General features: G+C 37.0%; 2 protein-coding genes across 2 annotated transcripts; both read left to right on the forward strand.

Moving 5' to 3' along the window:
* Positions 1-309: 309 nt before the first annotated feature.
* LOC108701934 (olfactory receptor-like protein COR4) lies at positions 310-4,436 on the forward strand. The gene is made up of 2 exons (XM_018236942.2): positions 310-1,206; positions 4,383-4,436. Exons 1-2 carry the CDS (start codon positions 310-312, stop codon positions 4,434-4,436), a joined length of 951 nt encoding a protein of 316 aa, XP_018092431.2.
* Positions 4,437-9,156: 4,720 nt separating this feature from the next.
* On the forward strand, positions 9,157-11,988 carry LOC108701935 (olfactory receptor 1G1). The gene is made up of 2 exons (XM_041576313.1): positions 9,157-9,266; positions 11,199-11,988. Exons 1-2 carry the CDS (start codon positions 9,157-9,159, stop codon positions 11,986-11,988), a joined length of 900 nt encoding a protein of 299 aa, XP_041432247.1.
* Positions 11,989-12,925: the final 937 nt, after the last annotated feature.

Raw genomic sequence — 12,925 nt, forward strand, 5'->3', positions numbered from 1 at the left:
TTATATATACTATGCATTGGTTAAATGTTAACAATAACAATAAAAAGCAGGTCTTTACAATTATAAAGAGAGAGAGAGCTATAACAATGTTACAGTGAATTAGAAAATTGCATATTATAAAATAAAAATAACAAAAGCTCCTTTATTTACTTTAGGGGAATTATGATAGTGTTTGGATAATCAGATAATTGCAATGCTACTATTGTAACTTGACTTAAAGCCTGGTGTGCCCTTCTTTTACAGTGTAATAAATGAATTTTAAAGGGTTAGTCTTAGGAGTGGTACCTTTTCTGGCAATATTAAAGTAAGATGGAAAACAATACAATTGTGTTTATGTTGAATTTAGCTGGGTTGTCTGATATTCCAAGTCTTCCTTTGTTCTTGGTGTTTCTCCTGGTCTACCTTTTCACTTTGATTGAGAACCTTCTTATTCTTATCCTGATCTTCACTGATTTCCATCTCCAAACCCCCATGTACTTCTTCCTTGGAACCCTGGCATGTCTGGATATGTGTTACTCTTCAGTCACCACTCCCAGAATGCTTTTCGATTTATTGAAAGAAAAAAGGACCATTTCTGTGCAAGCTTGTATAACTCAGATGTTCTTCTTCATCTTCTTTTGTGTGTCAGAGGTGTATGTTCTTGCACTAATGTCCTATGACAGATATATTGCTATTTGCCGCCCTCTTCACTACATGCAGATAATGAGCTGGAAAGTTTGTGTTCAACTTGTATCAAGTGTTTTAGTTTTTGGTGTGATATATACCTTGGTGCACACTATTGTTTTATCCAAACTGACCTTTTGCAGCTCAAGTGTCCTGCAAAGTTTCTTTTGTGACCTTCCCCAGTTGCTTCAGATTTCATGTAGTGACACATTCATTAATATATTGCTTGTATTTATCCTTGGGATATTATTTGGACTAGGAATTTTAGCAGTGACCTTTTACCCATACATCACTATAATCATAACTGTTTTGAAAATCCCATCAAAAGACATGAAACTGAAAGCTTTCTCCACCTGCTCCTCTCATCTAACTGTGGTCTTCTTATTTTATAGTTCTTCTTGCTTCAACTACTTTCGGTCAAAGGAAAAGGATCAATTCAATAATGATAAAGTGGCTTCTGTATTTTATGCAATATTAAACCCCTTTCTAAACCCTCTGATCTACAGTCTAAGGAACCGGGAACTCAAAATGTCCTTGAAAAGAATTTTACAAAGATGGTCAATTTTGGATAAACTAGGCGAATGAATTACAATACTATTATTAACCCTATTATTATGTTAAAAAAAAATTATGTTAATAAAGAAAACTTTTTATAACTGTCAACACAATAACTCAAAGAGGATAAACAAACAAAAGATGATCTTTGCTTACACAGCAATAAAAAACTTTGGTTTAGTAAATTTTAGTGATGGGCGAATGTATTTGCCAGGCATGGATTCACTACAAATTTCTGCATTTCGCCACCTGCAAATTTTTTGGCAAAACTGCTGAAAAAATTTGTTGCAGAAAAGATTTGCTGCAACAAAAAGTTGCATGTGTAAAAATTGTAGTGCGTCCAAATAATTTTGACGCCCTCTGACTAATGTATTTGGACAAAATACTTGTGTGTGTAAAAATTGTCGCTCGCATAAAAATTGTCATGCATCAAAATAATTTTTGATGCCCATTGACTTCAATGTGCCTTCCAAATCTTTCGCCGTTTTGCGTATTTTTTAATAGTTTTGCTAATTTTTTTGGGGTTTTGTAAATTTTTCAGCAAAGTGAAACGTGACAGATTCGTCCATCACTAGTCATTTTAATATCATATATCAAATAGAAGACTCCCAATGAAATGTTCAGCTTATGAACATTGATGGTATTTTTAGCAAACACCAGAGATCAACAAGTAGGTTATCAGAATGTATAACATTCCCAGCTGTCACTGCCTACAGCACCCACTTTCATCAATTTAGGGGGGAAACTGAAGTCAAGTATAGACTTTTTTTAAGATTTATTTTAAATTACTGAAAATTAGAAAAACTATTTATGCAATTCTGCAATTCTTTCAAACTCGCAGATGTGCCAGACTAATGACACATGACTGGCCCTTACTAACGCTTTGTAAATAGTGGAAGAATTTGCTGAGTACTATAACAATTTATAAAAGCTCAAATGACACCCCAATATTCAGCACCCCTTCAGATAGACTATTCAGATGTGTCTTAACAAATGAAGACCCTGAATATGAAGACCTGTGCTGAGGAAAGCCATAGAAACTAAAAATCCCTAAAAAAAATATCAAAGCACCAGATTCAGACAGCTTCATGAATGACAGTGTTGAACATATTGGCATTTTATAAACATGTGTTTATAAAAATATAGGTGTATACTAATCATCTTTCCTCTTTTACATTCACAGGCACATTGGTGTAGATTTGTTAACTGGCGAAAAGTTCACTTTGCCCCCCCCCCCCCGCACAAAACTCTACTAAAGAAACTGGCGAAAGAGGTAACGTTCAATAAAATCTGCACTCTAGTTAATTTGGCGAATGGAGTAACGTCCATTCGCCAGAAAGAATTGTCACCTGGAGATAGAGTGCAAATAACCACTAGCGCCTGTCTCTTTCGCTAGCGAATTGACACCGAATTGCTGATGTCCCTGCGGGCGGTAACGCTGAAGAATTGTCGCTAGCGTTAGCCACTTTGCCCTTTAGTAAATCTTCCCCATTGTGTCTGTGTTTTGTCTTCCACAATTTAATGCCCAATGTACATAAGTTTATTGATAAATATGGCACGTAAAGCCCCTAATAATATAATGTATGCATGCTAATTTGTATACATTACATTTCAAGTAAATAAAAACATACACCCTATTTATGTGTTGTAAAAGCTGCAAAAACATATGCTGACTCCAGAAAACCACATCCTCCCCAAATCTAAAATAGGTAGAGACATCTTTCTACTTCAAACTATCATACTGCAAAGCTTTGCTAAAGGTAGTATGTTTTATTAAATTTTTAAAAATAATCTGAAAGCTTCGATCTCAGCATGTTATCTCCCACAAATCATTATGTACCAAGGTCAAATAATGTAAAAAGATAATGCCAGTGGTCTAATGAGTAGTTTGATACTCAATGCATATAAATTTACCCAAGTATATGACATGTAGAGGCCCCAAAATAAAAATTCTGCATGCAAATTTTCTGGTTAACATTTTGGCTACAGCAAAATGAGCAGCCTGCATGCATTTTATGTGCTATGAGAGCCCTAGGGAATATGTGGACCTCTGATATATAAATATATATATATATTCCAATGAATCTAAAATATCTCATTGCTCCATACTTCCAAATTGCAAAGTTTTGCTTTATGACATTTTTGAAAATTGCCAAAAATTGTTGCAGTTTCCCAGGTCTTGTCAAGTTTCAGGCTAGGGCCACACAAATGTGCATCATACCGATGTGAAGCATCCAGTTTTTACATGCTATCGGGTACAAGTATCAGAATCTTTTAGCAGTACTAGAACTAAAAAGGAATATAAAATAAATACTTTTATCAACTGCAATACAAGATGCGTAGTATATCTATTAACCTGTAAGTGCGAAGTACAATACGTAGGATGCACAGCGCACCCCGTAAAAAATCGGATGCGTGAGCATATATACCAAATAGCAGCTAACAACAGAACAATGGGAAGGTAACCAGATAGCAGCTCCCTAACGCAAGATAACAGCTCCCTGGTAGATCTAAGAACAGAACTCAATAGTAAAATCCAGGTCCCACTGAGACACATTCAGTTACATTGAGTAGGAGAAACAACAGCCTGCCAGAAAGCAGTTCCATCCTAAAGTGCTGGCTCTTTCTGAAAGCACATGACCAGGCAAAATGACCTGAGATGCACCTACACACCAATATTACAACTAAAAAAATAAACTTGCTGGTTCAGGAATTAAATTTTATATTGTAGAGTGAATTTTTTGCAGTGTAAACAGTGTCATTTAGAAATAAAAACTACATCATAAAAATCATGACAGAATCCCTTTAACATTAAACGGCATGTTAATTGTTTCATATAGATGGTCAGCATTACAAATAAAAAATGAAAGTCAATAACTTCCATCGACTCTAATTTACAACATTTATACATAAACATGTTTTTAAAAGAAATGACAATTTTAATATTTAATAATTCATATCTCACAAAAAAATCACAATAGTGTGATAAAAAGAGACAAAGATATGAAGGGGAAGACACAGAATGTTAAGAATGTTAGGGTTGCAGTGTGAGGTTGCTGGCAAGTTATGAGTTAAGGTTCTCTTTACTCAACATGAGTTAATGAGCTCAGGGAGTAGCCTATCGGCAGGGAACAGAGGTTTTTTTAATCTCAGAGAGCACACACATCATTGCCAGTTCAATTTGGTTCCCTGTGTGTTGTGCTGGAATCTTCATGTGATCCTGAATTGCAGTTTAATCTGAATCCCTGGTGTGTTTAGTTAATCTGCTCAGAACTGCACTTTCCCTGGGGTAATACAAACCGTTCACCTGGAGGAAGTTTCCTGCCCATGCTCCATTGGTATCCGTCAGAGTCACAGTAAGATCTATTCCTCAGTTGCCACTTCATTCCGTTAAATGTACTGTGTCTCCAAGTAAAAGCAGTTCAGTTATAGTAGACTGACTTGTGCAGTTAAAGCTCCCTTGAGTTACAGCTCAGTGCTCTCCTGTCATTTTCATTTTTACAATGGGTTTATTGTTTTTCATAAACCAATCAATAATGGAGCAGTACATAAACAAAATTCCAAAATATTGAATGTAGAAGTATACAAATACAAGAACAAATGATGATCTTCATGAACAAACCTAGAGCGATAAAGATCCAACATAAATCATAAAAAAAAAAAAAATCTGAACAAAAGAAAAATTACATTAGAGCAAAGAAAAAATACATGAAAGAAATTAAAACAGTAAAGCACTTAGAACATTAAATGGGAAATAACTAGATCATTTCCAGGAAATATTTTGACTTTCAATTCCCTTGTTCAAATGACCTTATGAATCCCAATTTAGTCAGCAATTCATTTTCGGGTTTATCAAAGAAAGCTAGACATCTGGACTATAGACAATAAAAAGGAGGACTTTTACTGTATTTCTCAAAATTATATCTAAAAGCTTCTTGCAAGCATAACTGGTTTAGAGAAAAAATAACTTCCTTTAAGGTAGGGACTTCCTTTTGTATCCAATAAAGAGATAAAAGGGCCAGGCCAGACGTGGCGTTTTTACGTTTTGTTTTTACAAAAGCTCCGTCAGCGTAAATATGCCACAGAAACCACACGCGACAATCAATGCATTTTTGTGCGTGTTTCAGCACGTAGGTTTCTTTTCCCAACATGCACTTCTCATTGTTCTCGTTCCCCATAATTCCGCTGGCTGGAAATAGAAAAGCTATTTACATGTAAAATGGAGCAAGAATGATCATCAATACGCAACACAATTACGTCACTGGCCTAATACACCGTAAAAACATATATGCTTCATTTATCTTGTGAGAATTTGGACACCATATTTAAAATATGCTGCATATTTACTTAGGGTGTTATTAATCACCCTCAATTAAATCGTATAAAGCAAACGTTTGATTTTTCTCTCTAAGCTAGGAGAAAGAAACCTTTCCAATTTCTCCCATAATTGAGAGATTAAAGGGCAGGACCAGAAGTAATGAAACATGCCCACATTCTCAGGCTCACGTTTTGGGCAATAAGAGCTATTATTAAGATTATCAACTTTTTTATAACAGGAACCATAACCCTTATGGATTCACTTTAAGGGGCAGATTTATCAAAGGTCAAAGTGAAAATTTGAATTTGAAAAATTCAAATTTCAAGCTATTTATTGTGTACTTCGACTAGGGAATACTCCAAATTCGATTCGAATTTGAAAAAAAAAATTAAAAACTCAAATATCGAAAGTTATCATGTACTGTCTCTTTAAAAATTTGACTTCGACCATTCACCATCGATAACCTGCTGAATTTCTGTTGTAGCCTATGGGAGACCTCCTAGAACCTATTTAGCGTCAATTGGTGGTGGTGAAAAATCATAGTTTTTTTAGGACAAACTTGGAATCAAATTTTAATTTAAATGTGCTGTTACTTTGATTTGTACGATTCTAATTCGATCAAAAACGGCCTATGCAACCGCGAAAAAAAACTTAGATCTTTTTGATAAATTTCAGCTGGTCTTTTTTAATTCGTATTTTGAAGTTATGGGAGTTCAAAGAAACTCCCATTACTTCGAAATTTCGACCCTTGATAAATCTGCCCTTAAGAGTTGAAAATAAATGTAACATTTTAACCTAAATAGACACAATTGTCTCTAATAGTAATAAAGTTTACAGGAAACAAGAGATAACACGTAACGATAAAAAAAAAAACAAATGCCTACGTTTCTGTTAATACCAATAGAAGCTTATGTTTCACAAAAAGTAGTAGAAAGAGTTAATTAATTACAAGAGTAACGTCATTAGTAATGTCATTTCTGCTTTTTAAAGGCGACGGTTATTACCTATGATTACCTGTGGTGACACACGAAACATTAGGGGGCACATTTACTAAGGGTCGAATATCGAGGGTTAATTAACCCTTGAATTCGATCCTCGAGATAAAATCCTACAAATTCGAATATCGAATTCGAAGTATTTACCGCAAATCCTACGATCGATCGATCAAAGGAAAAATCATTTGATCGAACGATGAAATCCTTCGAATTGAACGATTCGAAGGATTTTAATCGATCGATCGAAGGATTTTTCTTCAATCAAAAAAACTGATGGGGAAGATTTAAAGAGACAGTACTTCGACTAGCGAATGGTCAAATAGTCAAACAATTTTTCGTTTGAATCATTCAAATCGAAGTCGTAGTCGAAGGTCGTAGTAGCCTATTCGATGGTCGAAGTACCCAAAAAAAAACCTTCGAGTTTTTTTACTTTGAAACCTTTACTCGAGCTTAGTAAATGTGCCCCTAGATGTCTGTTACTCTATGTGAAATAAAGCATTGCTGATCTTCACTGCCTCAGAGAAATCTATGGAGTGTGACGTCCATACAAATGTGCATCATAGCCTGCAGAGGAACACAGGCTGAGAACAATCTCTCCCGCTGAACTTCTTCTGCTGCTCTTCTTGCCTACTGGAAGCATTGTCTCCACTCAGGTGCAACCAGACACAGTGGATTTCTGCAGAGAGTTCGAATTTCACAGCCCATATCCACTGTGTCTGCCTGTACCCGAGTGAAGACAATGGTCTACTAGATCAACTAGAACAGCAGCAGTGGAGGAGTGAATTATCTGAACCTTCAGTTCTTAGTTTCCCTAGGAAGGTTATTAGCCAGCTAGGTATAGGTCCTGTATTCAGTTCAGATGTAAGGTGGCAGGTTTTCCCTAGTTTTTTTTAAAAAGGAAACACACGTGCTTGCTCGCTTTTTGTTCCCCCACTTGCTGGATGAGTTGAGGGTCCCTCCAGAGGGTCTGGGGGAAAGGCAGGATCCAGGTAGTTAGTAGAGCAGCCAGAGGCTCCAATGAGAAAACTAATAAGGGTTAGTGCCCAGGGGTGTCAATGCTTTAGACAGGATTAGGAATAGAGAGACTACAGGGCTGATAATACACCCCTGTGACCTTTGCCTAGCACAGGGGATTGTTTCACTGCAGTAGTGATGGGCGAATAAATTCACCAGCAGCGAATTTGCGTCAAATTTCCGCATTTCGCCGGCGTCAAAAAATTTTGGGCACGATCCGGAAAAGTCGCTCACGTCAAAACCGCTGTGTGTCAACATTATTTGGATGCCCATTGAATTTAATGCCAGTGCCATTTTTTGCTGTTTCACAAATTTCACTGGAAATTCAGTGAAGCGAAATGGGACAAATTCTCCCATCACTATTCAGCAACTCTCCAGTTTACATTTTCAGTAATCTGGTTGCTAGGGTCCAAATTACCATAGCAATGAATAAGAATAGGAGGGAGACTGAATAGAAAGATGAGCAATAAAAAGTAGCAATAACAATAAATCTGTAGCTTTACAGAGCATTTGTTTTTAGATGGGGTCAGTGATCCCATTTTAAAACTGGAAAGAATTAGAAGAAGAAGGCAAATAAATACAAAAGTAGACCTGGTGGCAGCTTCAAGATTCCCCTATGTCAATAAGTACAGCAGTGCTTGAGGTGGAATGGGAGGCAGGAATGAGCAGCACTGAATGGGAAGTTTAAAGGACAAGGAAAGTTAAACTAAAGAAGTAGCTAGAAATGCTTATGTCCCAGCCCAAGGCAACCACAGGAAGAAAAGATGGCACAATGGCCAGCGGAGAATATGTTGAGAGCTTAAAGTTAATGGATGTTCTCTTTATGAATACACACATCTTCTGCTGGGCCTCCTTCAACGTTATGTTAATGGATTAACCTTGTGTCATTTGATAATCATTTAAACCCCATTAGCCATTCAAATTATCTGGGCTGGGCTTTTGGAATTCATACAGTTGAACCATTAGCAGAATACTTAAATCTTAAGGAAGTGGCCCCTTTACTTAAAATACTGATAATTACAGATAATCTTGAAAAAAGACCATCAAGTCCATCAAATTCAACCTCTCCAAATGAAACCCATCATATATACTTACACACACTCACACCACCAACCCCTCCATATACTCACTGAAACTATATATATATATATATATATATATATATATATATATATATATATATATATATATATATTTAGGCATAGTGCACACGGATAACCAAAAAGCAATGCCTGTGTGCTGGTTATAAATATCAATAGTAATAAGCATAAAAAAAACCGCACCAACAGGTCTTTATACAAAAATAAAAAAACTTTTATTGATCAACGTTTCGGCTCGACTGCTGGAGCCGTCTTCAGGAACAAAAAAATTGTGCATACCTACAAACAAAACTTAAATACCCCCATTGCACGCCAAAAGGGAAGTGACGAGTGAAAGTGGGAGTGTACAATGTGTATCAATTAGTGACATAATCCCCTTCATCTTTAATAAATAAATAAATAAATAAATAAATAAATAGCCATCCGTAATAAGTGTTATACAGTATCCCTGATCTGCGTGCCTTGTGCCAAGTGTAAGGTTAAAATCATTAAAAAAAACACAAAGATCGGCATGAGTACTACCTTCACATGTATATGTGAAGCTAACACGGACTGCGCCCATTCGGTAGGGGAGACGGCTCGTACATACCTCCCTTTGTATGTCGCGACATACAAAGGGAGGTATGTACGAGCCGTCTCCCCTACCGATCTTTGTGTTTTTTTAATGATTTTAACCTTACACTTGGCACTAGGCACGCAGATCAGGGATACTGTATAACACTTATTACGGATGGCTATTTATCTATTTATTTATTTTTTTATTAAAGATGAAGGGGATTATGTCACTAATTGATACACATTGTACACTCCCACTTTCACTCGTCACTTCCCTTTTGGCGCGCAATGGGGGTATTTAAGTTTTTTTTGTAGGTATGCACAATTTTTTTGTTCCTGAAGACGGCTCCAGCAGTCGAGCCGAAACGTTGATCAATAAAAGTTTTTTTTATTTTTGTATAAAGACCTGTTGGTGCGGTTTTTCTTTATGCTTATATATATATACGGGATAGTGGAGGCGCCACACAATGGGTACACAGGGGGTCTTTCTACTTACACTGTGGTAGCATGCACCTTTGTATGGGCGATATCGAGGGATTGAGTAAGGCGAGGGCTGTTTGGCTTCTGCGCTGGGTAAGTGGTTCCAGGTTTGGAATGGAAGGCGGATCGTGACATCTGGTACCCAATCCTCATTTTAATTTCACTCGCACGATATACTTAACATGGTGGGCATATACTAAAGGCCACTATGTAACACATGGGTGATGTCACTCACGTTTTTTCCAACATGATCACTGCGGTTGCTAGGGGACAGTACATGGTTACCCTGGGGTAAACACTCCCACTATGACGTCACATGTGTTTGAAGGGTGGTTTGTTTGTAGTTTGGCACTTCCTGAGGACGGCTTAAGTTGTAAGCCGAAACGTCAAAATAAATTTGTTTTTTTTCACCAAGGAAGTCCTGTGAGTGCGGTTCTTTTTGTTTGTATGATGAATTTCATTTAACCAGCACCTAGACATTCAACGAGCATTTTGGAGTGCACCAGTTTCCTGTGATTAATATATATAAATATATATTTGTGACCGAATATATTTTTTTGTTCATCACCAAAGACCTGTTAGTGCGGTGTGATCAGCATCACAACATCACCCGGCAGTGCATTCCCCAACCTCACTGTCCTCACTATGATGAACCACCTACGTTGCTTCCAATGAAAGTTTTGAATGAAAGTCTAAAGTTGTGGCCTCTGGTACGGTGATCCTCTTTATGGAAAAATGGATCTCCCGCAAGCAGTCTTTAATGCCCATACAGTGGTGCAAAAACTCAGTCCAGCTACAATTGCACATTAAATTGCAGAAGAATGTAACTTTAATTTACCATATTGTTACCATATTGTAACGTGTTGCAGGGTACCACATACGGTATGGCTATTATGCCAAATGATATAGCCATTTTGTCATGTCTAATTTATACATGTCTCCAAGCATCACTTGTTTATTGTATATTTGAATGTTAAAAACAATTAGCACCAAATGTAAAAACATTTTGTTTGGATGTTATTTGTCCATAGCTGCTAGATAAGCATGAGAACTTAGTCACTTGGGTTATAGATAGTTATGGGATCCTTTGTCTGCACTGGGAAATTAAAGAAGCTCTTGGGATTCATGCAGGGAGGGTATTTATGAATGTCATCTTGGCTTCTTTTGCATTTCAATTGTAACCATCATGTTGTTGATGAATCAGGCAAGAGAATAAGTGCAAATAATCCGGATGTTATCAGAAATATCCATTTGCCTCTACAAAACAATAAGCATCTCTGGGTTGAAATCCCATCCATCCATTTCTAAAGAGCTTTGATTGATGCTCATATTTGATCAGTTGATAGAAGCCTTGTCACTGTTGCAGATTCTGAAGTTTTCAGTCTATTTTTATCTTATAACCTGCAGTTATATCTGGGCACAGTGACTAGTCCTTGTGTTCTTCAGCAAAAGCATGTGAAGGAATTGACAATTAGATGTTTCCCATATAATGTTTTCCTTATTCCTTCATTATCTCAGGATGGAAAATCTAACAGTTGTATCAGAATTCACACTGCAAGGACTCTCTTTCCTTCCAGAGCTTCAGCACCAACTCTTCTCTGTATTTTTCCTTATGTATCTGATGACCCTGATTGGGAATGTGCTGATCCTGGTCCTCATCATTACTGATAACCATCTTCACACTCCAATGTACTTTTTTCTTGGACATTTGGCCTGTGTGGACATCTGCTATTCTCAAGTCACAGGTCCACGAATGCTCTTGGACTTCTACTCTAAGAAGAAAATTATATCCTACCGATCTTGCTTGACTCAAGCGATCTTCTTCATGGTATTTGGTAGTTATGAGTGTTTTCTTCTGGCTGTGATGTCATATGACAGATATGTTGCAGTTTGTCAGGCTTTGCAATATATACAAATTATGAGTTGGAAAACATGTACCCAGCTCATTATTGTGGTATGGTTTTTAGGATCAAGCTACTCTTTAGTGCACATGCTTTTCATGCTGAGATTGATTTTTTGTGGCCAAAGTACCATCTACAATTTCTTTTGTGATGTTCCACAATTGTTGGCTCTTTCATGTACAGATACATTCCCCAACATGCTCCTACTATTTGTGTTGGGAGGTTTCTTAGCACTAATTGCTTTCCTTTGTACGTTCTTGCCATATGTTTATATTTTCCACACAGTCCAGAGGATGGAGACAAAAAACACAAAACTCAAAGTTTTCTCAACCTGCACATCCCACCTCACAGTGGTTTGTATTTTTTATGGAACTCTGTGCTTTGCGTACTTTCACTTAAACTCATGACATTTTGACTCAAATACTATTGTTTCTGTTGTCTATGCTGTGATTTCACCTTTATTAAATCCCATAATTTACAGCCTCAGGAATAGAGAGATTAAAAGTGCATTAGGAAGACTAACGCAGAAATTATCTTTAATAAGCCCTATTCAACTTTAAATTACATTATACTTTACTACTACAGGTATGGGACCTGTCATCCAGAATGCTCGGGACCTGGGGTTTTCCGGATAACGGATCTTTCCGTAATTTGCATCTTCATACTAGAAATTAATTTAAAAATTAAATAAACCCAATAGGCTGGTTTTGCTTCTAATAAGGATTAATTATATCTTAGTTGGGATCAAGTACAAGCGACTGTTTTATTATTACACAGAAAAAGGAAATCATTTTTAAAAATTTGGATTATTTGGATAAAATGGAGTCTATGGGGCAAATTCACTAAGATGCGAAGTTGTGCCAGGCACAACTTTGCCGCACTTCGCCGCACTTCGCCAGGCGTAGTTTCGCCAGCGCTTCGCAAATTCACTAAAATCCGAAGTTGCGCACAGGGGTAGTGTAAGGTTGCGAAGTTGCGCTAGCATTGATTCGCTATATAAAGTGAAGTTGCGCTAGCTAGCTAATTTGCATACGGCGCGAAATTCAAATTTCAATGGAGGAACACGTATCTGCACTACAAATGCCTAGAAAACCTTCAAATCTGCAAATAAAAATTTTATTTTGCCCTACACATGTGCCCACTGTCTAGGTAAGTTGCCATGAGTCAGGAAATGTAGGGGGGAGGAAGGGGAGCCCCAAAAAATTTTCGATCTTTTTCAGCCTATCAGCCATCATGTAGAAAACACGCCAGCGTTTTTTGAGACTTAGAAAAAATTTTTCTAAGACAATCCTGCGCTTCGTCAGGTCTGAGGTGGCGAAGGAAGTCTAGCGTAAAAGGTAGCGT

This window comes from Xenopus laevis, chromosome 9_10L (genome assembly GCF_017654675.1).
Source record: "Xenopus laevis strain J_2021 chromosome 9_10L, Xenopus_laevis_v10.1, whole genome shotgun sequence".
Taxonomy (NCBI): domain Eukaryota; kingdom Metazoa; phylum Chordata; class Amphibia; order Anura; family Pipidae; genus Xenopus; species Xenopus laevis.